This window comes from Paramormyrops kingsleyae, chromosome 10 (genome assembly GCF_048594095.1).
Source record: "Paramormyrops kingsleyae isolate MSU_618 chromosome 10, PKINGS_0.4, whole genome shotgun sequence".
Lineage (NCBI taxonomy): Eukaryota > Metazoa > Chordata > Actinopteri > Osteoglossiformes > Mormyridae > Paramormyrops > Paramormyrops kingsleyae.
In genome coordinates, this window is record NC_132806.1 from 28,390,529 (window position 1) to 28,414,300 (window position 23,772).

The 23,772-nt window shown below is 42.6% G+C and overlaps 1 protein-coding gene across 1 annotated transcript; it reads left to right on the top strand.

Moving 5' to 3' along the window:
* Window positions 1-1,643: 1,643 nt before the first annotated feature.
* tgfbi (transforming growth factor, beta-induced) lies at window positions 1,644-21,731 on the top strand. Its single transcript, XM_023797705.2, has 17 exons — window positions 1,644-1,889; window positions 2,255-2,353; window positions 10,783-10,847; window positions 11,473-11,630; window positions 13,034-13,198; window positions 13,845-13,991; window positions 14,264-14,405; window positions 14,627-14,839; window positions 15,124-15,261; window positions 15,479-15,624; window positions 16,116-16,252; window positions 16,768-16,898; window positions 19,360-19,484; window positions 19,807-19,909; window positions 20,014-20,075; window positions 20,648-20,672; window positions 20,897-21,731. The coding sequence occupies exons 1-17, from the start codon at window positions 1,774-1,776 to the stop codon at window positions 20,956-20,958; spliced, it is 2,034 nt and encodes a 677-aa protein (XP_023653473.1). The 5' UTR covers window positions 1,644-1,773; the 3' UTR covers window positions 20,959-21,731.
* The last annotated feature ends 2,041 nt before the right edge of the window (window positions 21,732-23,772 follow it).

Consider the following 23,772-nt stretch of genomic DNA (forward strand, 5'->3'; position numbering starts at 1 on the left):
TTTTGAAAGTTAAAAAGCATATCAAGGGAAAATTATTTAGTTTTTCCTGGGAATTTTGGGAATGAAACTTCTTGAAAATGGAATTCTGCATTGAGTATGGGACATTTTAAAAGCCAGAATCTAGGATGACTAACTAAAGTTTCCTGTCCACCTTGCACCATTCCTACAGCACTGCTAAAATCCTGCACTTTCTCAAAAAATAAAAAAAAAAGAAATGCTGAATGTTCACCTTTCGCCAGTAACCCTTCAGATAAGATTGCCGTCTCCATCAGCATAACCCAGCGGGGGGGGGGGGCGTGGAATTCAGGACCTACACTTTAACAAGGTCTAGAGTTACCTCGAGAATTTCACCCCTGCATTTTTAAGGTTTCCTTTAATCTTTTTCCGGCGCTGGAGAGGGGAGTAGCGATTTCTCAACGCTGTGCTCTTAAGTTCCTTCGAGACTGGCAGCACTACCAGGGAAGAAGGGGGTCTTTATTGCACACAGTAAACATGGACGTGCCCTCTGTGGTGCTTTCCTCCTGAGGTTTTCTGCCACTTAACCTCGAGACGCACCCCAGGGCCCTCATTCATACAAACTTTTACTGCCTGACTCAATCTTGGCTCGTTCGTCGGAACAGCCAGCATCAGAGATCTTAATCAACTCAACTCAAATGGCTGCTAATGAATTAATGCAAATTCTTCTGGAGGCAACAGTGACGTACAGTGATCTGCGGCAAGGGTCCCCCAACTGGCCAGAACTGTCATCAAAGTGGAATCACAACAGGGTCATTTGCCCTTACTGCCGACACGGGAGGGAGCGACTGTGGGGAAATGCATGTCACGCATTTGTTGACACGCAAAGCAGCTGTTTCGAGCTTTAGAGACACATGGCGCAAGTATCAGTCACCTAAGACATTAATTACTTGGCAGGCATTAGACTTTCGTCATTACAGGGGGTATAAATTTTAGGCGGAGGGCTGCACCCGGCCCCCTGACCCAGCAGTCTATTGCCTCCCTTGTATTATGGTGGTCTACAGATGACCGTACAGGGTGCCTTACAACCGATTTGGCCGCAAACCAAACGCAGTGGTTTTTTCTGCTCACCCAGTTACACAGTACTTTAGAGGAAGTCTGGTTGCACTGTCGTTTACAGTGAACAAGTAATACAATTCAAGGGTTTATCCAACAGCCAGTTAACCCCCCCCCCCCCACAATAAAGCTTAGGTCTGCTCCAGAGGAGACAGAAATCAAGGTCAACAGTCCCTTTGCTCACATGAAATTATCTGGCAGTTTTATCAAGGAAAAGCTGCTTGTCTTTCCTTGGGGCCTTAATCTCTGCTGTTACCTGGCAATAGGGGTTTTATGCGAAATTCACTGCATAGCGACTGCTTGTTCATGTGGACCAACCTTAAAATTACAGCAACTACCAATACAATTATAGATTAATTATTATAATAATATAATTATCACTGAAAAGAAAAAGATGGATTGGCTCTCACTATAATGAAATAGTATATGTTCCATGGCTCAGCAAAAATCCAAATGCACAACAAACCTAGAACTGTTTAGATTCGGCAGGGGATATACGCCTCATGAATAAATAGCAGCATAATGTTCGTATATGAGGCCGCTGCCAGAATATCTCAAATTGCGGAGCTTGCAAAGCCCCTCCCCAAGTGAAAACGTCTTTTGTCTCCGTATATATTAAAGACGCGTCCCTTGAGTTACCTTCAACCCACAGGACTTTAAAACCGGCGCTTAGAGGGACGCTAAACATCGAAAGCCAGAAAGATGAAGCGCTTCGCTTTGTTCAGCCTGGGTCTGTCTTTAATTGCGGCATTTTGCGTTGCAAAGACACCTTATCAGTCAGTCCTTCAACATAGCAGAATCAGAGGAAGACAACATGGGTAGGCAAACTCGTCTTGGTTACACACAAGTGCGGGAGGTTTCGTTAATTCATTGATCTTTTGTGTTTTGCAATGCATCTATTTGCTAATATAAACTGTTCCTGGCTCTAGCGTGCTCAAGTTTTTGATTACTTTACGAAACAATGTCCCAGAGTGTATTTTAGTTTTGCTCATTTTATTTTGTTTTGCATGTTCTATATGAAAACGAACATAACAGTGCTTAATAAAGTTAAACGTCAGCATACTATGCACATAACTTTTTAGCTAGAGATGCAGAAATAACGTTATGCATTGCCAACGTAAATAAATCACGTACATTTATTGTATTATTAATTTCTAACTACGCGTGTCCCATTACTTTTTAGACCCAATGTGTGTGCAATGCAACAGATGCAAGGGACTAACAAGAAATATTTTACCAACTGCAAGCAGTGGTACCACCGCAAGATCTGCGGCAAACCGACGTAAGTAAACGGTTTGGGAAAGTTATTGACCACAGTGTGTCGTAAAACCTTCGCCATTTCATATGCATTTTCCCACGGATGGATTTTAATAAGTTCCAAATTCATTTAATTTCTTTTTAAGTCAATTTGTTAAAGCACTCCATGTGGAATAATAAATCGCAACATCATTTCTAGCTGAGAAAGAATTCTGGAATCAAATTTGTGTTATCAGGAGATGAAATTGTACTATACGTTCCCGTTTTATACTGTTTTTGGTTATTTTGCTGTAATTTTAAGGAACTGCTGCAGGCATCGGTTTCGTTCCAGTAAAGCAGAAACGATGATGACTCAGCCCAAGAAGTTTCTCTGAAAAAATAAAGCGAGGTGTTCATGAAAATATGTTGAAATTGCTGATATTTTATGCTTACGAGTGCAAATCTGAGTGCCTTCAATTTCAGACTTTGTATTACTCTGCAAACGCAATAAACCCCGCAGCTGCTAATAAAATGAACTTCCTACTGTTATTTAAGCAGATTTTAAGACAAACGTGAACCACTATCAGTAATCCATGCTGGTTATGCTTGGCCATGAACTGATCGTTTTTTGTCAGACTTTGTGGAAAGTTTTTCTTTTTGGGCGACCAAATGGTGGACTCCAAAACTGGGGAGAAGTTGATCAGAATTCAACATTACAAATGTCTTGTAAATACATTAGTGGGGAAATGCTTGGCCCCATAATACAGAAGTGATGTCTTTTTTTTTGACATGCTTGGGCACAGTTTTTTGTACCAGAGTGGCAACTCCAACTTCCTGGAGGTATTTAAGCATCTGTCACTTGTAGCTCCATTATTATCATCCATCCATCCATCCTTTTTCAATCTGCTTATCCGGATCAGGGAGTTTCATTGTTATAAGAATATAAATTATACAAAATCTATGCAAAGCCACCGATGAGGAACCTCGTGATGTTTCTCTTTCACTGTTTGATTTGATTTGTTGTTTGTCGCTGTAATTATTTTAATGCTTTAATGTCTTGAATTTAATAATAGTAATAAGTAAGAAGAATGAAATTCTCTTATAGCACTGAATGTAGTTACGCGTTTCTTAATTATCAAGAATGTGTGAAGGCTTTAGCAGTCCAAGAAGACATTTTGTGATTCCTTGTTGTGTTTCATCAAGAAGCTTACTGGAAATGTCCATCGATAAACGCCTCATTTCCTCTGAAGTACAGTTATTCCGAAACATGCAATATCTCCCAATCAGAGCCGCACAGCTCGGAATCTCCTTGTGGAGTAATTTCTTGCACGTGTTGTGACATTCCATCTTTTGTTAAAATCTGTTCTGCATGTTTCTTATTACACCACATCTTATTAAAACATCATGCTTTGTGAAAGTGTCAAACTACCAAAAACTGTGTTGAATTGACATAAGTTTGTAAGCCACGTGGAATAGACTAGTTATGGTCCTGAAAACAAATGCCAGTGGTACTGACCCAACTCACTCCGGACAATTGTTCTGGCTAGTAATTAAAATGTTTGTTAAATATATTTATTTATCTAGTCAATTCTCATTGACCAGAGGGCTTCCACATTATTACCTGAAGCTACAAACAGAAGATCGGGCTTTAATCCAAACATGAGGGGTAACTTTTAGATATGTAGATTTTGGTAACACTTTCTATGAATGCCATGTCTTTAAGAATCTAGGAACACATTCATAAATATTTATAAAAAGGCATAACACATTGTAGACATTTTAATTATGCATTATGAATGCTTTATGAAGCTCTCATCTATAATGCACTATAAATACCTTCATAATGCAGTACAAAGCATCTTTAATGCTTATACTGACCATTATATTGCATTATGAAGGTGTCTATAGTGCATTATAGAGGAGAACTTCACTGACGGTTATAAAGGATTACAATCAACAGTATAATGCCTTATGATTGTCAATAGAAGATGCTATAATGCTTTATTAATTCTTATATTGACCGTTATAATGCATTATGAAGGTATCTATAGTGCATTATAGATGACAGCTTCATTGAAGCTTATAAATTATTATACTCAACACTATAATGCCTTATGTCTGCCAATAGAAGATGCTGTAATACTTTACTAATTCTTATACTGACCATTATAATGCATTATGAAGGTATCTATAATGCTTTATTAATTCTTATATTGACCATTATAATGCATTATAAAGGTATCTATAATGCTTTATTATTTCTTATACTGACCATTATAATGCATTATGAAGGTATCTATAATGCTTTATTAATTCTTATACTGACCATTATAATGCATTATGATGGTATCTATAATGCTTTATTAATTCTTATATTGACCATTATAATGCATTATGAAGGTATCTATAATGCTTTATTAATTCTTATACTGACCGTTATAATGCATTATGAAGGTATCTATAATGCATTATAAAGGGCAGCTTTAAGTAAAGCGTTACCAAGGTGGTTTCCAAAATTTCACACCTCTTAAGTTTAAATCAGGCAAAGAATTAGTCAGGTTTCTGCATGAAACATGTAAAGCTGGTCTGTTTGTGGGTAAATGCTTGTCAATTAGCAGTGTAGCTTCTTGAGTAAAATAACAGTCCTGCATACCTACATAGAGCATCTGAAACTAATGCTGGATAAAAGCTTTTTGGAGACTTTCCAGTGGCTACTGTACTGGGGTAATAAACATGGCATCATGGGATGGAAATAATGCTCTCTGTCAGTTTGCTGTGTTGGAGATGAATTGTTTGTTTTTTTTCTTTTTCTTTGCACCGGTATTGGCACATGCTAATTTTGATTGACGTCACTAACATATAACGTTTCAATGGGGGAGCCAGGTATAGTCAAAGTCATTGGGACTGACATTCTAGGGACGTGGAAGTATGCATTGGGGCAAACGCAGGTCAGATGTCTGCTTTGAGAGATGTCCTTCGGAAAGAAGTGTGAAATGGCCAGGAGAGATGTTTGAGGTTCTGTATCATGGGTATAATATTTACTCATTGATTATGAAGTGCATTTCTTTATCAATTCATCATAGCTTGGTCAAAGAGTACTGCAGTGCATTTAATGTCATGGCTTTTTAACTGCGGTTTTATTTAGCAATATAGTGGCGTGTTTCTCTGAAGATCAGGGAGATTGCTGCTTTATTTCTGGTCAGCAATAATTGCTCGATATATTTAACTGAGTTTGAACTGATTGCGTCGGCAGCCATTGAGCGATTAACTGAGCATACAAAATGGATGAAGCCACCATATTCTAGTTGCTTATAAGATTCCTTTTTCAGTGCGATGTGCATAGTTTCTACTGTTTGTACAGTTGGGCATTTACTGAAGAAATTCAGTTGCTTATCCACCTGGTTGTAGGCCAGCTGCATGGTGCAAATTCATCACCTGCAAGGGGTTTAGTGCATGGTTACCTGTGTGACATCTATGCATGCATGGTTGCATGGGTTTGTTGCATGACTGGTCGCAGGTTAATGCATGGCTGCCTACTTTGGGTTTTTCGTGGGATGTGAGTGATTGCCGGTTTATGACATTAATCCACAACTGTGCGCAAAATACATATTTGTGTTTTTGCACTTGGATGTAAATCACACAGATCATTGAATTGTTAGTGCGATAAAGATTGGGCTGTAAACAGATGTTACACAGAGCAGTAGCAGCCCCTCAAATAATTATATACAGTTTTTCTGGCTTCTTTATGCTGTATTTTACCCAATGTTTTTTCAGCCCCGACAGCTATATTGATGATAATTTTATAGCTATTTAGTTATGTCTTTCAAACATTTTTGCATCTGACACCAGGCCTATTTAGAGGATACTTTCCTGCTTCTTTCTGTAGGCTTGCTAATACCTTTTAGCAAGATTAGCAGCACTGAAGCCTGGCTGCATCCGGTAATCGACAGCTAGTTCTTTGTTTTTCAGTACCGCACCTGATACTGCACAGTGTCGAATTGGCCAAGATAGTCAAAAATAACACAGGTGAATGACCTTTAGCCTGTATTAAGCTTTACTGACTCAAGTCCAATATGCCCTTGGCCTTTAAGGTTGTGGGTTAGAATCCCATGTCTAAGAGAGTAATCATATCAACCCTGGGCTTTTTTTTTTTAAGATACTTTATTGTTTTTACACCTCCCTCAACCTGCTCTTGGTAGAGCAGCCACCTATGGGGCGCTTGAAGAGCTGGGGGTTAAGGGCCTTGCTTAAGGACCCACAGAAGTGCTGAGGCTGGGTTTGAACCAGCAACCTTCAGATTACAGGCACACAGGCTTAGCCCACTGAGCCACACGCTGCCCCTTTAAGGCTCTGGGGGACTCTGCTCTCCCACCTGTACATGTCACTTTCAGTAAAAGCATCTGCTAAATAAATATAATGTAATTTCTTATATAAATGTAATTGGAAAAAGAAACTACATTCCGTACAGAAATGTTTTCATATGACCATCTGTGGGGTGCAGCAGTCAGAAACTCTTAAAACCAAATGTTATTGTACGAACCAACCATTCAGACCTTTAATAGTGCAAATGCGTTTTTACTGTGTCTGAAAATCTCTTCCCTCGTCAGTTGAAAACCGGCCAAGATCTACTTTTATGGCTCATCAGAGAGACCGTGTTGCTAAAGCTGATCAGTAGCTTTTAAAAACCGGCCACTTTTGTCTGAACACGCAAACAAATTGTTTCCAAGGGCACCAGGACTGCCGCTGAATGTATCTTCCTGACTCATGATTCTTCGTAACTAAGGAATCACCCTCCCGCAGCTCCTGAGAGAGGACTCGCAGGTGAAAATGGTCTCTGTGTCAGTCGTCCATTGGCTCACAGCGCAGAGGGTTTGCAGGCATCCTTCAGGGACCCTCCCCCCCGAAGACTCCAAATATATGAGCTTTTGTCGATGCCTGGGAGTCCGCTCTGCAAACAGGCCAACAATCCCGTCTTTATGCGGTTTGTCTTCCTGGGTGGGGTTCCTCGCAGGTCACATAAGGTGGGAACCCGTTAGGGAAGGGTGATTTTCCACCCACAAATTACAGATGGTTATGTGTGCGACTTAGAACATAAATTATAAGGATTGTTTCTATTAATACAAATATTCTTTGTGCCCTTGTCATAGGCTAGGGACTATAATAAAAAATATATTTAATTCTGCAAATGGATAATCTTATTCAAGTAATCACCACCACATATGATGTCAACATCTATAAAAAATGTATTAATATAATCAGAAATTTCAAGCCAGAAGTACCATGTTAAAGTGCAAAACCAGTCAAGTGATGTCAATTATTTGTTACCAGTTTAAAAATCATTCAGTCCATTTATGTAGAGTAACGAGTCTCTGTTCCAGATACCTGCATGTTTACTCATCACAAAATGGCTCCTTGTTACACAGGTGGTTGAATCTTTACTCTTTAATCATTCTGCCATAAACTTGGAGCTCTCTTGTGCCACAAATTTAGTAGACTTACTGCAGAATTTATTGCACTGCTTATACTGTAGGCTGCATTTAAATAATATCGTTCCCCTTTTAAGCAAGTTAGTTCAGGTCCAGATAGCCAAGACCTCACTCCAAATTCTGCTCATATCACATTCTGTTACTGTGCATCCGTCCCCCCTCTGGGCGGGATGGGGGGGGACAGTCTCCTCACTGGGGAAATGCAAATGCAACAAGCAGATACTTCTGCTAGACAGCTTTTCAATCATGTGCCTTGACTTGTTTATTTTGTCAGAAATCCATGGCTACCATCATTGCTTATGTTGGGGGTGGGGGGGGGCGAATCGAGCTGCTGTCTGTTTTGAAAATTGCTTCACGCTCTTCCTTTAGCTTGCCGTCTGGTGGATTGTGGCCAAGTCTTCGCATGTAATCTTGGTATTTTCAGATAACCTCCTCACTACGCTTTGATTAAAATACCAGCGTAAAACTCCAGTCTGGCCCAAGTTCTTGGATTAACTCCCGGAGATGTGTGTTTTTTTTTTGTTTTTTTTAATGGTCCACATTTTACAATCAGCTTAACTCTCTCCCATTGGGTCTAACTTTAAATGATTGCCAGATATGTCGAACTGTAAAAGAGAGGTGCAGGTTGTACCGTGAGGAGAGACATTGACCCTCGCAATCATGAAAAGGGTCAGGAAACACCTGTGTAATTGAGGGCAGGCTTTGTTTGATCCAGTGATTCAGAGCATGTCAGGCTAAATTGTAATTAATTCTCATTGCATTCTAGGGCAAAAGGTCAACTTCTTTCATGCAGCATGAGGCGTTCAACTTAACGGCATTCTGTGTGTGTGTAGAGAGAGAGAGAGAGAGAGAGAGAAGGGCCTTTTGTATATGTACATCAATGTATTGACGTGATCCACCAGCAGCCGGGCGGTGACATGTGTGTACGGCACAAACCGGCCAGCCCAGCCGGTCGGTGACATGTGTGTACGGCACAACCCGGCCAGCCCAGCCGGGCGGTGACATGTGTGTACGGCACACACCGGCCAGCCCGCACCAATGCCCCTGCTCTAGAGGCAACCTGAAACCTTCCACCCATGCACTCCCTTAGCTACTGCTCTACCTCCTGCTGGGGGCCATGTGTGTGTCTGTTTGCCCCCCCACTTTGTTGTCGCCCTGCTGGCTGAAACCCCCTCTGAATGGAGTTCTTTCTGCACCACGTGCCCGCAGTTGTACAAAGGTCGCTTGTTCACATGACCTCCGAGTGAGTCCTGGCAGCTGAATCTGACGTCCTTCTGTTCCTCTCCCCCATCCAGAGTTTTCTTCGTTGCCTTCGAAAGCACTTACCTGTTTATACTCATCCCTGTTCTCAAGGACCCCCCCCCCCCCGCCCCACTCCCTCCCAGCTCCCTACAAGACATTCCACATTTTCGCTACTGGGAGCTGGGAGGGAGCAAAAATGTAGACTAGGGGTCCCTGAAGACTGGGTTGAGAAACACTGCTTTAAAAATGAAGAGGGGGGTGGCGGGGAGAATATTGCTAATATTTTCCATTCCTAGACATGTCTGGTCTGGGTGCTTTTGAGAACAATGGAGGATAACGTGATTCATTAATGTGGGTTTCTCATACCAGCATGCCCCAGCCTTTCAAAATGGCCATTTTATATATATATATATAAACATTTTTATTGATTCTCAGATGAAGGACATTGTGGCCAGAATTGGAGGAAAAATATGATTGAAAACATCTTTTATTTTTCTCTGTTCAGATCGTTTTCTTTATCCCAAACAACTAAGGTATATATAAATTTCATCAAATGGCCAGTGTGTTTTTCTGTGGATTTTTCAGTCTGTTTTACTGCCAGTCTTGTAAACATTCCTGATCTGTTTCGTATGTCCGTCCTGACCTGGCTGGCTGTTCAGCTCTATCTTGTCAATCAGGTACTTGGTTTTTGGTTCACTTGAAGTGTATCTTTCCAACTTCCCAAAGTCACCCAGACCATGATTTGTTGGTTTGGTGAGACCACCGAATGACCCAAAGTCACGCTTCCTCATCATATGTTACATTATTATAAAACCATGCTGAAGCAACTTATTTATCTGCAGCAAAATTAGCCTCTTAACACTAATTAAATGCTAACCCAAGATAAACGGAGGTAATTATTGGGCTATTGCAAGGTTCCATTTAACTGCTACAAGATTCATCATTACAGTCATTGCTACTACAAATGTTTATTCTAGATGAGATGTGTAAAAAATGTGAGCAATATAGATGCTGTGCTAACGACTTGAGAAATGGCTAAGAGGTTATGTTAACCTCCTTGTTTTGACAGTTTGTGTGAAGCTGAGAACATTTATTTATATTAAATAAAATTATTTTGAACAAGCTGGAATGGCCACTTATGAGCAAAGACACACTTGTTCTGGATGCGACCACAAAAAAGTGAAAATGAACCGTCTTCAATAACATTTATTGAAACACGGGGTCCTGCCTTTTCAGGATTAAACAGGTTTCCTGGGAAAAGACCTGCAGCTCAATCAAATGCATCTGAGGTTGGGTGGTATGAGGGAGCTCTTGCGATCGGGACGCTTTCGATAGCTTCCACCTCTGCTCTTGCGATCGGGACGCTTTCGATAGCTTCCACCTCTGCTCTTGGCAGAATCCCATGTCTAGCTCTCGACTTCATCAGCTTCCCCGTAAATGGGATTTGCTGCTGTCGGTTGTGAAGGCTGGAACAGGCTAACCGTGAAAATGCGCATGAGACAGAACGGCGAGACAAAGATTGTGTACACCCCGGGAGCAAAAGGGGGGACAGGGTCCCAAAGTGAGTCATCTCACGCACGTGGCTGTTACAGGATTCAAGCAGCCTTTGCTAGTGTGTATCTCCAGCTGTGATGGCACTGTGGTGAAGTCTGCGTTTGGGGCGTTGGCCTTATACACAGCCAGCGGTTAGTCACACCAGTCTATCAGCATTGCTGCAGGCGTTATAACAGTGTGTTTTCTGTTACAGGATCATCACCTATGAATGCTGTCCAGGCTATGAAAGAATCCCTGGGGAAAAAGGGTGTCCTGCAGGTCAGAGGTTGTGCAGATGACACCAAATACAGCCTGCTGAAACTAGGCCTGGGTAGTAGCTAATTTTGGTAACACTTTACTTAAAGCACCCGTGCATAATGGATTACACATACCTTCATAATGCATAATAATGCATTCATAAAGCATTATAAACATGGCTATAACTATTTATAAAAAGGCATGACACATTATAGCCATGTTTATCATGCATTATGAATGCTCTCATCTATAATGTGCTATAAATACCTCCATAATGCCTTATAATGGCTTATATTGACCATTATAAATTGATATAAAGGTATCTATAATGCATTATGATGACTGCTTTAAGTGAAGTGTAACCCTGTCTTGTCGTACCATCATACCGTCCTGACCTATACTGCGGTATATGGAATTTTTACGGTATTTTGAAATTTAAAAATTTGCAGACCCAAGATTTCAAAATAACACTACATATCAAAAATACCACAGTATACCAAAAAATATTACAGCTAACCGTATTACAGTAATGTTGCCCCAGCCTAGCTGAAGTCACCCCTAAAGGCCAATGAAGCAGGGTCACCTTGAGGAACCGTCCTAGGCTTTCTCAAACACTTTTGCTCTTCTGGTTGTTCTCCTTCTCCAGCTCTGCCATTGGTGAACATCTACAGAACCCTGGGCGTGGTTGATGCCACCACGACCCAGATGTACTCCGAGAGAGCCGAGCTGAAGGCTGAGATCGAGGGGCCGGGGAGCTTCACGTTTTTCGCCCCCAGCAACAAGGCCTGGGAATCGCTGTCTGCCGTGAGTCCGTAATATTCCCAGATGCGGGAACTGCATTATAGTCTTTCGATTCATAGTTTTGTCCATCCTCACAGTCGGCCTTCAGCCCATATCCTAATGGGCTTTTGTATATGCTTACTTCTGAACGAGTTGTGAATTAAGTAAGGATAAATGCATGACAAAACACATTTATTCATAGAACTATTCTGTTCTGCCAACGAATAAACGTTTTGCTTAGGTTCCATTCATCTGAAATTGTGTTCTATTTCTGGAATTTTAAGTAATGTTACTTAGAACTAAAGATTATAAAAGCACATTGACTTACTACTATGATTTGCTTGGCTGGCACTATGAAAATTAATCAACACACTTCTGACCAGTCAGATTCGAGAATTCAACAGTGCTGTGGTATAATGCGATTTATTTGCACTGTTCCAAAGATACAAAGATTGCTGGTAAACTCTTAGAGCCAAATCAGTTTGCTGAATCAGTCAGCCAGTCACACCACGCAGATAAAGCTAAACAATTTATCCAAGACAGGAGGCTGTAGTTTAAATTCCAGTGTTTTCTACAATCATCTGTGCAGACTGATCGATCGAGGACGATGAATAGTAGATTGTTTTCTACTGTCTTATTTGTGTACCTCAACCAATAACACAGATTGGTTTTCAATTTAATCTGCTAGTTCTGTTGCTATGCTGCTGTCACTGAACAGATATTTATGGCACAATTGAAGAAAAATGCCCCTTATCTTATGAGATTGAACATCCATCCTTCCATCCATTAATTTTTCATAGCTGCTTATCCAGTACAGATACACAGATCAGTCCAAAAGGCAGCACAATCCATTTTCCTTCACTGCTTGTTGAGTGCAGGGTTACACTGAACGTGGAGCTTATCCTAGAAAATGCCTTAGATCAGATGCCAGTCGACCCCAGAACACATACTATGGTATTATGGGTAATTCAGAGACACCAATTCACCTAAAGCCATGATTTTGGCTGTGGCAAGAAGCCTGAGTGGTAGGTGGAATCCTGTGCAAACACGAGGAGAACATTCAAATTCACGAAATTTCTTCATCAAATACCAAGATACATAGGGGTGTCATAGGTAATAACTATTCCAGTAGGTCAATTGGACCTGATCTATACTCGTCACAAGTCATATTCGCTTACCTTCTTTTGTCCTAATGGTGGGTCATAATAATCTCCAGTATGCTTTTCTGTTAGTTCTGTGTTTTGAGATTTTAATGAAGTGCCTTTTGTTTGCATAAAGTATTTGCTTTTGGAAATAAATCAATATGATGTATTTTTTTGCATTATGTTGCAAATATGAGCTCAGGCTACCAGTGCGGCGGTGTGAAGGATCACTTATGAGCACTAACAGCACGGAAGGAAAGTAAGATTAATCTTTCACTTTCTCAGGAAATCCTGGATGCTCTCGTAAGCAACGTCAACATTGAGCTGCTCAACGCTCTGCATTACCATATGGTCAACCGGCGCCTGACCTCTGATGACCTCAAGCACAACTCTGCCTACTCATCCATGTACCAGGATTTCAATGTCCACATTCACCACTACCCCAATGGAGTGAGTCGTGCCCTTCAATACACCAATTTCCAGTCGTGCTTGGGCTCCGGCATCAATTCCCATTGGTGGGCAGCCTTCAGTGATGGATTAAGTTGTGTTATTAAGAAGGATGATGTGAAGTCTTCGCTATACTCCAAAGTTCAATTTCCCAGCTGGTGTCTTCGCTGCTTAGGTTTTAAGTTCAGATACTCTTTGAAAGTTTGAAGAAGATCAAAGGTTCAGTTTAAAGTAGATCATGTGGTAGCGCTTTACATTAAGTGCACCTTCATAATGCATTCATTTTGCATTTGTGGAACATTCAGTGCACGTTTATGATGCATTCATAATGCATTCATAATGCATTCATAAGCAGCATGCACAATAAGTATGCGTTAACATCCTAACATCCCTTCACAGCTTAAATATACATTAATAACAAGCATTATATGATAATAACAAGGTTATGAAATGTTAAGGTATGCTTGCACGCTGCTTATGAATGTTCTACAAATGCATTATAAAGGTATTATGAAGGTGCAGTTAATGTGAAGCATTACTCATCATGGATTTTAGTGGGTTAAAAACAGTGCTGTTGAAAACACAGAGGCAGAGAACTTTCATGGCACTGCTATAATGTGTTATGGACGATGTTACTTCTTCTCGCTAGGTTATCACTGTGAATTGTGCCCGTCTAGTGAAGACAGACCAGCAAGCGACCAATGGGATTGTCCACGTGGTTGACCGGGTCATCACAGCCATCACCAATGACATTCATTCCTTCATTGATACTGATGACAACTTAGACACCCTGCGGGTGGGTTTAGCTCAACTTATTATATGCTTACATTTACACGGGAGCTTATGTTTCTGACAGACATATCCCTTTTTATGACATATATCCCCATGATAGATTAACACAGTTAAGTGCTGGAATGGACAATATCAGGTCATTGTGTTGTCTTATTGGAATGTTATGGCTGGGACTTAAGTAATCTTTTGGCAAGATCTGCTTAAGAATCTTAAGCAATGAGGTAGCCCATTTGCTGCCAGGTTTGCTGTGTGAGAGTGTACCTCCGTATGCTTCAGACTGCAGTGGCCGCTGCTGGCCTGACCTCCGTGCTGGAGAGCAATGGTCAGTACACTCTATTTGCACCAACCAATGAGGCCTTCGAGAAGATTCCGCATGAAACTCTGACCAGGATTCTTGGTGATCCTATTGCTCTGAGAGGTTAGTGCTGCGCAGATTCCAAATTTTCCATTGAAGGTCTTACCTATTTGCACAGTAGTGAGTGGTTCGGGGAGCATTATAGAGCAGTAGCACTGTTTACACAATCTGTAAGGGTGCTAGCAGAATGTCATTACATCATAATCGAGATGAAAGACCTTCTCCATATCTTTAAGCTTTTTGACAGTCTGTAACTGCAAAGGCAACTCCTTGCATTTGTCCAGACCTGCTGAACTACCACATTCTGAAGAACATTCAGTGCTCTGAGTCTATTGTGGCTGGCACCCCTCTGGAGACCCTGCAGGGCACCGTGCTTGAAGTGGGCTGCGATGGCACTGACATGACCCTCAACGGCAAGGCCATCGTCACCAAAACAGATGTGCTCGGAACCAACGGTGTCATCCACTACATCAACGAGCTTCTTATCCCCGACTCGGGTACGACGCGACCCTGCAGCACTTGACCAAGCGTTGCTGACATTCCCTATATAAATGAAATCATGAATGAAAAAGAAAGTAGAAGGAACTGCTGCTTGTAAATTTACCACCGTAATGCAGATTCTAAGAGGAGAGGTTACAGTCTTTGGTATGAGATGTTTGTAGGTCCGGCCCACATCCGACTGGCAGAGGTCTGTGAAACCACGGGTATACAAATGAAGCAAGCAGTTATAAACACACTCTCTCGGAATTCACCCATTGCATTTCTCTGGTTCAATTTGCAGCCAAGACCCTGCTAGAACTGCTGCAGGGGTCACCTCAATCGATAGCCACGCAGCTTTTTGTTGATGCTGGATTGAGGTCCCACCTGTCTGGTTCTGAAGCTTTGACCATCTTGGCTCCTCAGAATGAAGCCTTCAAAGGTAAGGATAGACGCCATTCCTAGCCTAGGAATGTTCACAATGCATCGCAGTTCACATAGCTCTGCTGTCCCAAGATTCATAGTGGAAACAGTTACTGGGTTGGCACTTCATAGCAATGAGAAACTGCAGTGCCTTTTAAGGGACTGTACAGTACGGTCTAATATGGGCTGATCAGTCCACTGCTACAGTACTCATGCCAGCATTTCTGCTTCATCAGGCGGCAGCATGACGCTCAACTCTGAGAACAAGAAGCTGCTGAGGAACCATATTCTGAAGAAGCAGCTGTCCTCCAAGCACCTGTATGATGAGCAGATATTGGAGACCCTTGGGGGGCTGAAGCTCCGAGTGTTTGCCTACCGCAATGTGAGCACATGGAAGGGCCAGGTCATCTGTCTTTGAGTTCTAGTGGGTGCAGTGGTTGATGAGAATGCTAGACTGGTTCACGCATATGTTCCCAAAAAGTAACCTTGACAGATATGTATACTTTGGAGATGATTATGGAGAAAAATGCCCCATAGGGCATATGAATTACATCTGTGTTTTTAGTGTGGGCCAATCACCAGAAACATTTGTTTTTCACATTAATATTCTTTCTTTTCTTTTACTGTTGACTGATGAGATTTTCGTTGCTTGAAGGTCGTATTGCAGGGAAGCTCAGAGCTTCACCTGCGACTGGGTTGTTTTAAACTAAACGTTTCCTGTAAGTGGTGACTTTCTCAGTGAGTGAGATTTCCGCGGTTTCACGTTTCCGCTCGGCGATGGAAAGCGTAAGACGCGTCCTAGTCCTATTTTAGGGAGAGCTGTGATGTCACCATGACCCTGTGACCTCTCAAACCTTCCCCCCCGCAACCCAGAACCTGTGCATCGAGAACGCCTGCATTGCCGCCCATGACAAGACTGGCCGCTTTGCCACCCTATTTACCATGGACAAGGTCCTGACCCCACCGATGGGGACTGTCATGGATGTGCTGAAGGCGGACAACCGTTTCAGGTACCCGGAACATTCTCTGGTTGTGACAGTTCATGCAATGCTTCACTCAGGTATGGAGTTTAAATAGACTTTATAAGGCAAAACAGCTAGATGCAAAATGCTGATGACCAACAAATGACATCATAACTGTATTGTATGACATCATAATTAAAACCCTGCAGCTACCTTTAATAGAGTCTCAGTGTGTTGAGAACTGGCAGTGTTTTATTTTAATGACTTTAGCAGAGTTGTGTGGGGCTCAAAGCAGCTGGTCCCCACCCACTCTCGGGGTGTCTCTCGAATGGAAATAAAGGGCTGTGTCCTTATCTTCCGCTATTCATCTTCTGCTGTTCCTTCACTCAAGAGGCAAGATGACCTAACTTGGTTCGGCTCTCGGATGTTCCCGGGATCTCCCCCAAGTCATCAAATATCACCTCGAATAAACCTGTAGCCTGTCGAGCTGGAGGATTTAGGTCTCGTTTATGTTGCCGGTGGGGAGCAAGAGGGATGAGTGGTGACTGATGTTACCCTTTCAGCATACTGGTAGACCAGATCCAGAAGGCAGGCCTGACAGAGCTGCTGAACCAGAAAGGCTTCTTCACCGTCTTCGCTCCCACCAACGTGGCTTTCCACAGCATGAGCTCAACAGAGCGGAACAGGATCATGGGTAATTTGCCACCGCTTTTCTGCCCTAGCAGGCCTCATGCCAATGCAACAAGCTCCTACCTCTCTCATGACCGGCAACAGACCAGCCATGCTTTTGATAGAACAAACGGTGTCATGCTGGCCTTTGGGATTGTGGGTTAAGCACTGTAGGCCGCAGCCACGTCAACAAAAGCCGACACGTTGGATATATCATTACTGAACTGCAGCGATACAGAATGCCAAGCAAGTTTTATATTCCAACACCTCGAGATTCACTTCAGATATAAACGGTGTGTTTTTCCTGCTAGGTTGACACTGCACAGCGTCATGACATGTCTCCTGTTAGCAAGTGAAAGACGTGTTTGTCTTTGTACACCATCAGTGTGGCACAAAGGGCACAGAGGGAAGGGAAAGGTCTGTTTGTACTTGGAGTGTAAGAGGAGAGCTAAAGCAGAGCTGTGATTCACGGGGATTTTTCAAGAATTACTCTCTGAAGCCATGTGAAGGTTTTTCTTTAAATTTTTGAGAAGGAACTACAGTCACCATTTTCTCGGCAACTGGAAACATTTCCTATTGGCTGTCCCATGTTTGAGTGTTCTGTTTCCTTAGCAACAGAATCTCATCTGGGGAATCAGCAGAAAATAAAGTCTGACTCAGGGTTGGATGTGTGGCTCACCAACGTACTGTATCATTTTTGGGGAAAATAATTTGCTTCAGGCCGCCTACAGTGCCCAGGCCTCAGCTGTGAGGTAATCTATCGTGTCCCGTGTCCACCATTAATCTCCATGCAGGCTTCAAAGCAGACTTCCACCTGGTGAATCATGTTTCTACTAGCCTGAATGCTAAACCATTTCCCCTTGAGACACCAGCCTTCACTGGAACAGTTTCACCCACAAACTCGGCTGCAGGCCACCCTTAGGCAATCACCCTGACTCAGCGCTTCAGGCTGGCTCTGCAGCCAAACAGCTGGTAGCGTTAGAATTCGAGTTTAGTTTTGTAGCTAACAATAACCACTGCATCTGTTAAGATTCCCGTGTCCAGGATGCCTGGTGCCACCGTACGATTTATGCAGCTTTTTTCAGTGCAATTTTTGTGTAATGTAATGTTTGTAATTTTGTTTTCAGTAAAGATTCCGTTTGTAACTTGTATAACCTGCAGTTTATCCAACGTTTCTTTACGTAAATCGAAGGCAATTGCACCGAATAATATTATTCTAAGTAAAGTCATACAGAGTGTTCGATAAAAATTACAACAGTTAGTGGGGCCTCAGAGCTGCTACACTCCCCAAAGTCAGCATCCCGAGCCGACAGGCCCTGAGCACGCGACAGGCCCTGAGCAAGCGACAGGCCCTGAGCACGCGACAGGCCCTGAGCACGCGACAGGCCCTGAGCACGCGACAGTCCCTGAGCACGAGACAGGCCCTGAGCACGCGACAGGCCCTGAGCACGCGACAGGCCCTGAGCACGCGATAGGCCCTGAGCACGCGCGGCGCTGTGCTGACATCATCTCCACAGTGTTTTTGTTAAACAAAATATGTGCTTATTAATATCACAGGGATAAACTTCCAAAAGTCCACACCTTTCACCTCATAATCAGTAGAGGAGAAAGCAAAAATGGAGCTTATAAAGCTTTTGGCATGCAGATATTAATAAGTAATGAATAGCGATAATGGTTGACATTCAATGCTGTTTTTTTTTTAATACAAATAAAATGCTCTAAGGTATGTGGCAAATGGTATAATTGTTATATCAAAAGATGTAAGCATTAATTTCAACATATAGTATTCTTTGTATATTAGAATGATCTGTTTAAGGTGGTAAAGGAAACTTATTCTGTCGATAAAATATCTGTCTATTTGTTTTCTTTTTAAAAAGCTGTGATTGGCTTGTCAATGTGGTTTATTAATTTTTGGTCCAGCTAATCTATTCTGTTATCAGAACTCAGTGGTGAGGTGGAATCCAATTTTATGCATATTTAATGAGTAGTATTATATCGAGGTTCATATTGGAATATTGTAAATCCAGCCATGAACTGTATTTTAATCTCCGGTTTTTATTTTGGAATGTGAGCGAGCCTCAAAGGGATTATTGAATAGTCTACCACGGACTCAGTGTGGGTGTGTCAGAAATGCCTAAATGAAATACTATACTGTCACTACAGATAATAAGGACAGACTGTCACAAAACTTGGCTGACTCACCATACTGTTAAATAATAGGGCAGCGGGGGCCTAATGCTTAGGGGAGTGTGCTTGTGGTTGAGAGGTTGCTGGTTCGAATCCCGGACCAGGAGGATACCACAGAGGATGCAGAGGACACGTTTTTTTGTTGTGCTGTGGTGTGTCAACAATAACGATCACTTTCACTTCAAATAATGACTTAACTTGATACACTGGGCTGCTACATTGGTTCGGGCTTCTTGCATTGGTTTGCAAACTAGCACATGAAGCTGAGCAGCCTGACAGCCGAGCTCTCAATGCCGCAGGTAACACTCAGCAGCTGGTGAGCCTGCTGAAGTACCACATCGGCCCGAAGCTGGTGGTGAGCGGAGGAGCGGGATCCCACACCAGGCTGCAGCCGCTGCAGGGGGAGAACCTAGAGCTAAGCATGGTGAGGTATCTCCAGGGCTGAAGGGGAGCAAGGGCGTGATCAGTGGCAGTACTCTGAGAAGTAGGATTAGTACCGGTAGCGCTAATAATACTAGTGGAAGGAGGAATAGCAATGCTACAAGTATTAATCCCAATACAATCAATAGTTAGTAAGCAATAAGTATCAGTACAAGGAATACTAGTATAGTACACGTAGGAGGTAGTAGCAAGCTTGGTGGTAGATAGGAGTAGCAAGGGATGCAACTTATCTTTTGGACAACTGCAAAAAATCCCATTGAGAAACTTGACTGTTTTCTCACATGGTTCAACCCCCCCCCCCACAGAAAAATGGCACCTTGTACGTCAACAAGGTGCAAGTGGCAGAAAGCGACATGATGGCCACTAACGGAGTCGTCCACGCCATGGACACCATCGTGAAGCCCTTGCGTAAGGCCTGCCGTCGACCTCGTCGTCTCGGTCGCCTCTTAGTTCTGCAGGATCCATATTAATCTCCAGTGTTTTTTTCTTTTCTTTTTTTGGGTTCCCTGCAGCTGCCAGGGTTGTCAGCGACGAGACAAATGTTAGGGCAGGCCAGCGGGTGTTCAGACATGCCGTAAGTAATTCATTAAGTAATTCAGGTCCAGAGCCCTCTTATTCAGTAGGACGTCTGTCTTCGTTGTGATATCCAAAGCAAAGAACTTTTGAGCCATTCAAAATCCACAAGGTTTTTTTTCCTGATACGCAGGATGTTGCGGTCAAATATTTCTCATCCATGGTCCCCTTTGTTTCTAAAACCACTCTATACAGAGGGTATGGAGCCATCTGGGTTCATTCAATCTTTTTTACAGATAATAAACAATGTACACCTCTGCTTTCCAGCACTGAGAATGATCAGCAGGCCTGTACAGTAAACCGTCCGCAGGCAATGTTAGGGCCTGCAGATGTGATCTTACCATTAAAACGAAGCTGACATTTTTATCGAATTGCCCGCGAGCGACCCAGAGGTTAGAGACCTTAGCGCGAGTTGCCGAAACTCCTTTAAATGATCCCTGTTGAAAACAAATTGCCTTCAATGTTTTCTGAGAGACAAATGGAAGCCCAACAGTAAGACAACCTCCACGGTATGTTAATATGAAATATACGTTGTCTGCTTGAGGAATGACGTCTTTCATCTTTTCTTTACAGCCCCGCCCACAGATCATTAGAAACGGTAATACTTTGGCTACGCTATTTTTAAAAAATGAGGGACAGAGTTAGCATAATCCTTAGGGGAACAGTCTGACAGGCTGTTCATGTGTGGCATGAAAATTCAATGAATGCATGAAATAAAACTTTAAGTCGGTAGTTAATCATTACGACCATGAAAGCGTTTTTTTTGGATCAGGGTCTGTATACAGATGGGTCTGACTGTTGATCCTGTTTCTTCTTCTACAGAGGATCTTTTTCAGAAGGTTTTGAGAAGTCATTCCAGTAGAACTGTGCATCACTCCCAGTAAGTCCACACAGAAAAACCAGTCATCTAGGAGGAAAGCAACCCCAAAGTTATGAAAATGATTCCTTCTGCTATGGAATATAATCTCACACTTGAACATTCAGTGGGTAAATGCATCTCGATTTTCTTTCAGAATTTTAAAAATAAAAATGAACCAGAAAAAATGCAGAGGTTAAAATATTTTGCTAAATAAATATTTGTATGGTTGTTTTATTATACCAAAGACCAATGTTGAATTAGCAATACTATATTTTTTTGTGCATGATGTGTTCATGTGCATTGTCAAACCAAGAACTGTTCTTGCTTTATAAAGCAGTGTTTTAGAGAACTCGTACATTATTCGGAATGTAAAGTCAGAACCAATTATTCTGTTACCATATAGCTGTAGCATGTTTGCATGGTTTAAGATTGATTCTGTTTACAGGCACTTGCTGTTCGTAAGGCCTGATCATGTTTTCTCCGTTTTGTGGATTTTCTAACACACACCCATTTCTGTAAAATCAGACACAGACTTTCTATAACAAATTATCAGTGACTTGTGTGTAAGACCCAAGAAAATGATTGCACATCCAAAAATAAAACAATGATTTTTTATTTGAGTGTTGCTTTGGTATTTTAAAAACACAGTAAACCAGCATCTTTTGTGCTCTGCATTTCTCATCCAGTATTGTAGCGAGAATGTTTTCTTCTGTATGGATACTTTGAATAGCTATCTAGTGTCTTTGTTTAACATTACTAGTAGTTACTTGAATAAACGCAAAAGCTATTTGTTATGAATTCAATTAGTCATACTGCTTTGTGTGTCTGCTTGGGGGTTAAAAATAAGAATGATTTAGTCTGGCTGTCTGGACTGACGTGATTCAGAAGTGATTTTCCAAATGCTAAATTTTCTACAAATGTTATCAGAGTGTCTGGCAGCCTCAGGTTTAATGTTAACATTTTGGGTATGTGCTCCATTCACGCTACTGGCATTTGGCTTTAGCAGTCTGGGGGTTTCCCGTTTTGTATTATGGGTGTTAGTGTTAGAAATCTGGTTTGTAGCATTTATTGGGTACATCTTTAGCATAGCCAGCATGGAGTTTAGGGTTGGCGGTCTGGCTGTTTTGCATTCTTATTGTGGGTGTTTGTATCAGCACTCTGGTTTGTAGCATTTATTGGCTACATCTTCAGCATCACCGGCGTGGTGTTTAGAGTTGGCGGTTTTGGTGTTTTGCATTGACATTATGCGATTTTAGCATTAGCGGTCTGGGTGTTCATCAGCATCAGCAGAGGTCCTAGAGCAATGCTGTCTTCATGCCTCCCAGGTCCCGCACAGGCGGGTGGCGGTACCCCCACCTGGGAACGATCCAATTAGAATCCAAGGCGAGACATTCCACGGCTGCTCTCTGCCGTGGGCCAGACAGGGCTGGGCTGCTCTCAAGGTGGGGGGGGGGGTGCAAACAGCCTCTGCCACCCATGAATACTGCAGGGCTGGACAGTGGCTCCCAAGAGGCTAAACGAACGCTGGACGAAACAAAAGGTTACAGCCTCCGGACAGCCTGGTTGCTCCCACAGCTGCTCTTGGCCTGGGCTGCTTTAGGAACAGACACCAGACTGTTACTGCCAGACGGATCGTAGCTTAGACAGATTCAGACGTGTTGCTTCAGACCTTTCTAACGGCGATTTCAGCCACGTGACCAAAAGTGCCGCAATGAAACGTACCGACAAGCGTCACACATTAGCGACTACCAGAAGATATTTTCCATGACACATTTTCACAGGGATTAATAGTGCAGCCTGAGACACAGACACAGCCTGAGTTCGTGAGGCTAGCCTGACAAATGCACACTTACGGTTTCAACTCGACGTACATCGCAGAGAATCCCGCCCTTTTAATTCAGTGCTAATTCTTCATGCCGTCAATAAAAGCAAAACCACCCACTGAAGCCAACTATTCGCTATTGCTGTCAGAGTCCTCCCCGTGTTATTCGGGGGGGGGGGGGGAGCTTTAAAGCGGGTTATTAATTTCAAACTACCCTGTTGCAACGCTGGAAGGATTAACTAGAGCCGGAAGGAACTCCCACTCCAGAAACTTACCGTGCTCTGCAAATCCACAGCTGCGTGTTGGTCCAAAGATGGGAAAACTGCGATTCGCTGGAATTCCAGAAAGATACTGAAAGACGTTGATAGCCCATGGCAGCTAGAAATGCTCGTAATTGGAAGCGATGCAGTTTGCTTTGGGTTGGAAAGTGTCCTAAGTAAATATTTCAAAAGGTCATAGGTTTAGGAAAAAAATAAAACTAGGTAATAAAACAGGCTGTAAAATGTAGTCGACCTGCCCTGGGGGGTCGCGTGCGTTACAATAAATTAAACAAATGAGAATTTAGGCTACAGTGAAACGGAAACGTTTGGTCAGTGACTGGGGTTTTAAGGAGCCCCCTGACGTGATTGTGCTTGTGATCGCATGTTTGAACAGCCATCGCCCTAGTTGGGGCCTCTGTGTTGAGCCGGTTCTGGTTCAGTGCAGTGGCCTTTGATATCTGGTGCCCCCGGACGTGCCTCAGATCTGCTCTGGGCTGCCGAGCCGAGCTGTCAGCAACACGTGACACACACACCGGAACACTGACCTGCTGTGTTAAATCCGAGCAGAACCTAACGTGGGTAGAACAACCTGTACCCATTTTTAATTTATGCTGAATGGAGATCAGTTATTGGATCCCTGCTGCTTTTTTCATGTGTTCTCCACTGATAAAGACAGGGATGGACTTACCATAAGGCCAGAGTAGGCAGTCGCCTAGGGGCCCAAAAAATAGGGGCCCCATGAAGACAGAATTTCCAA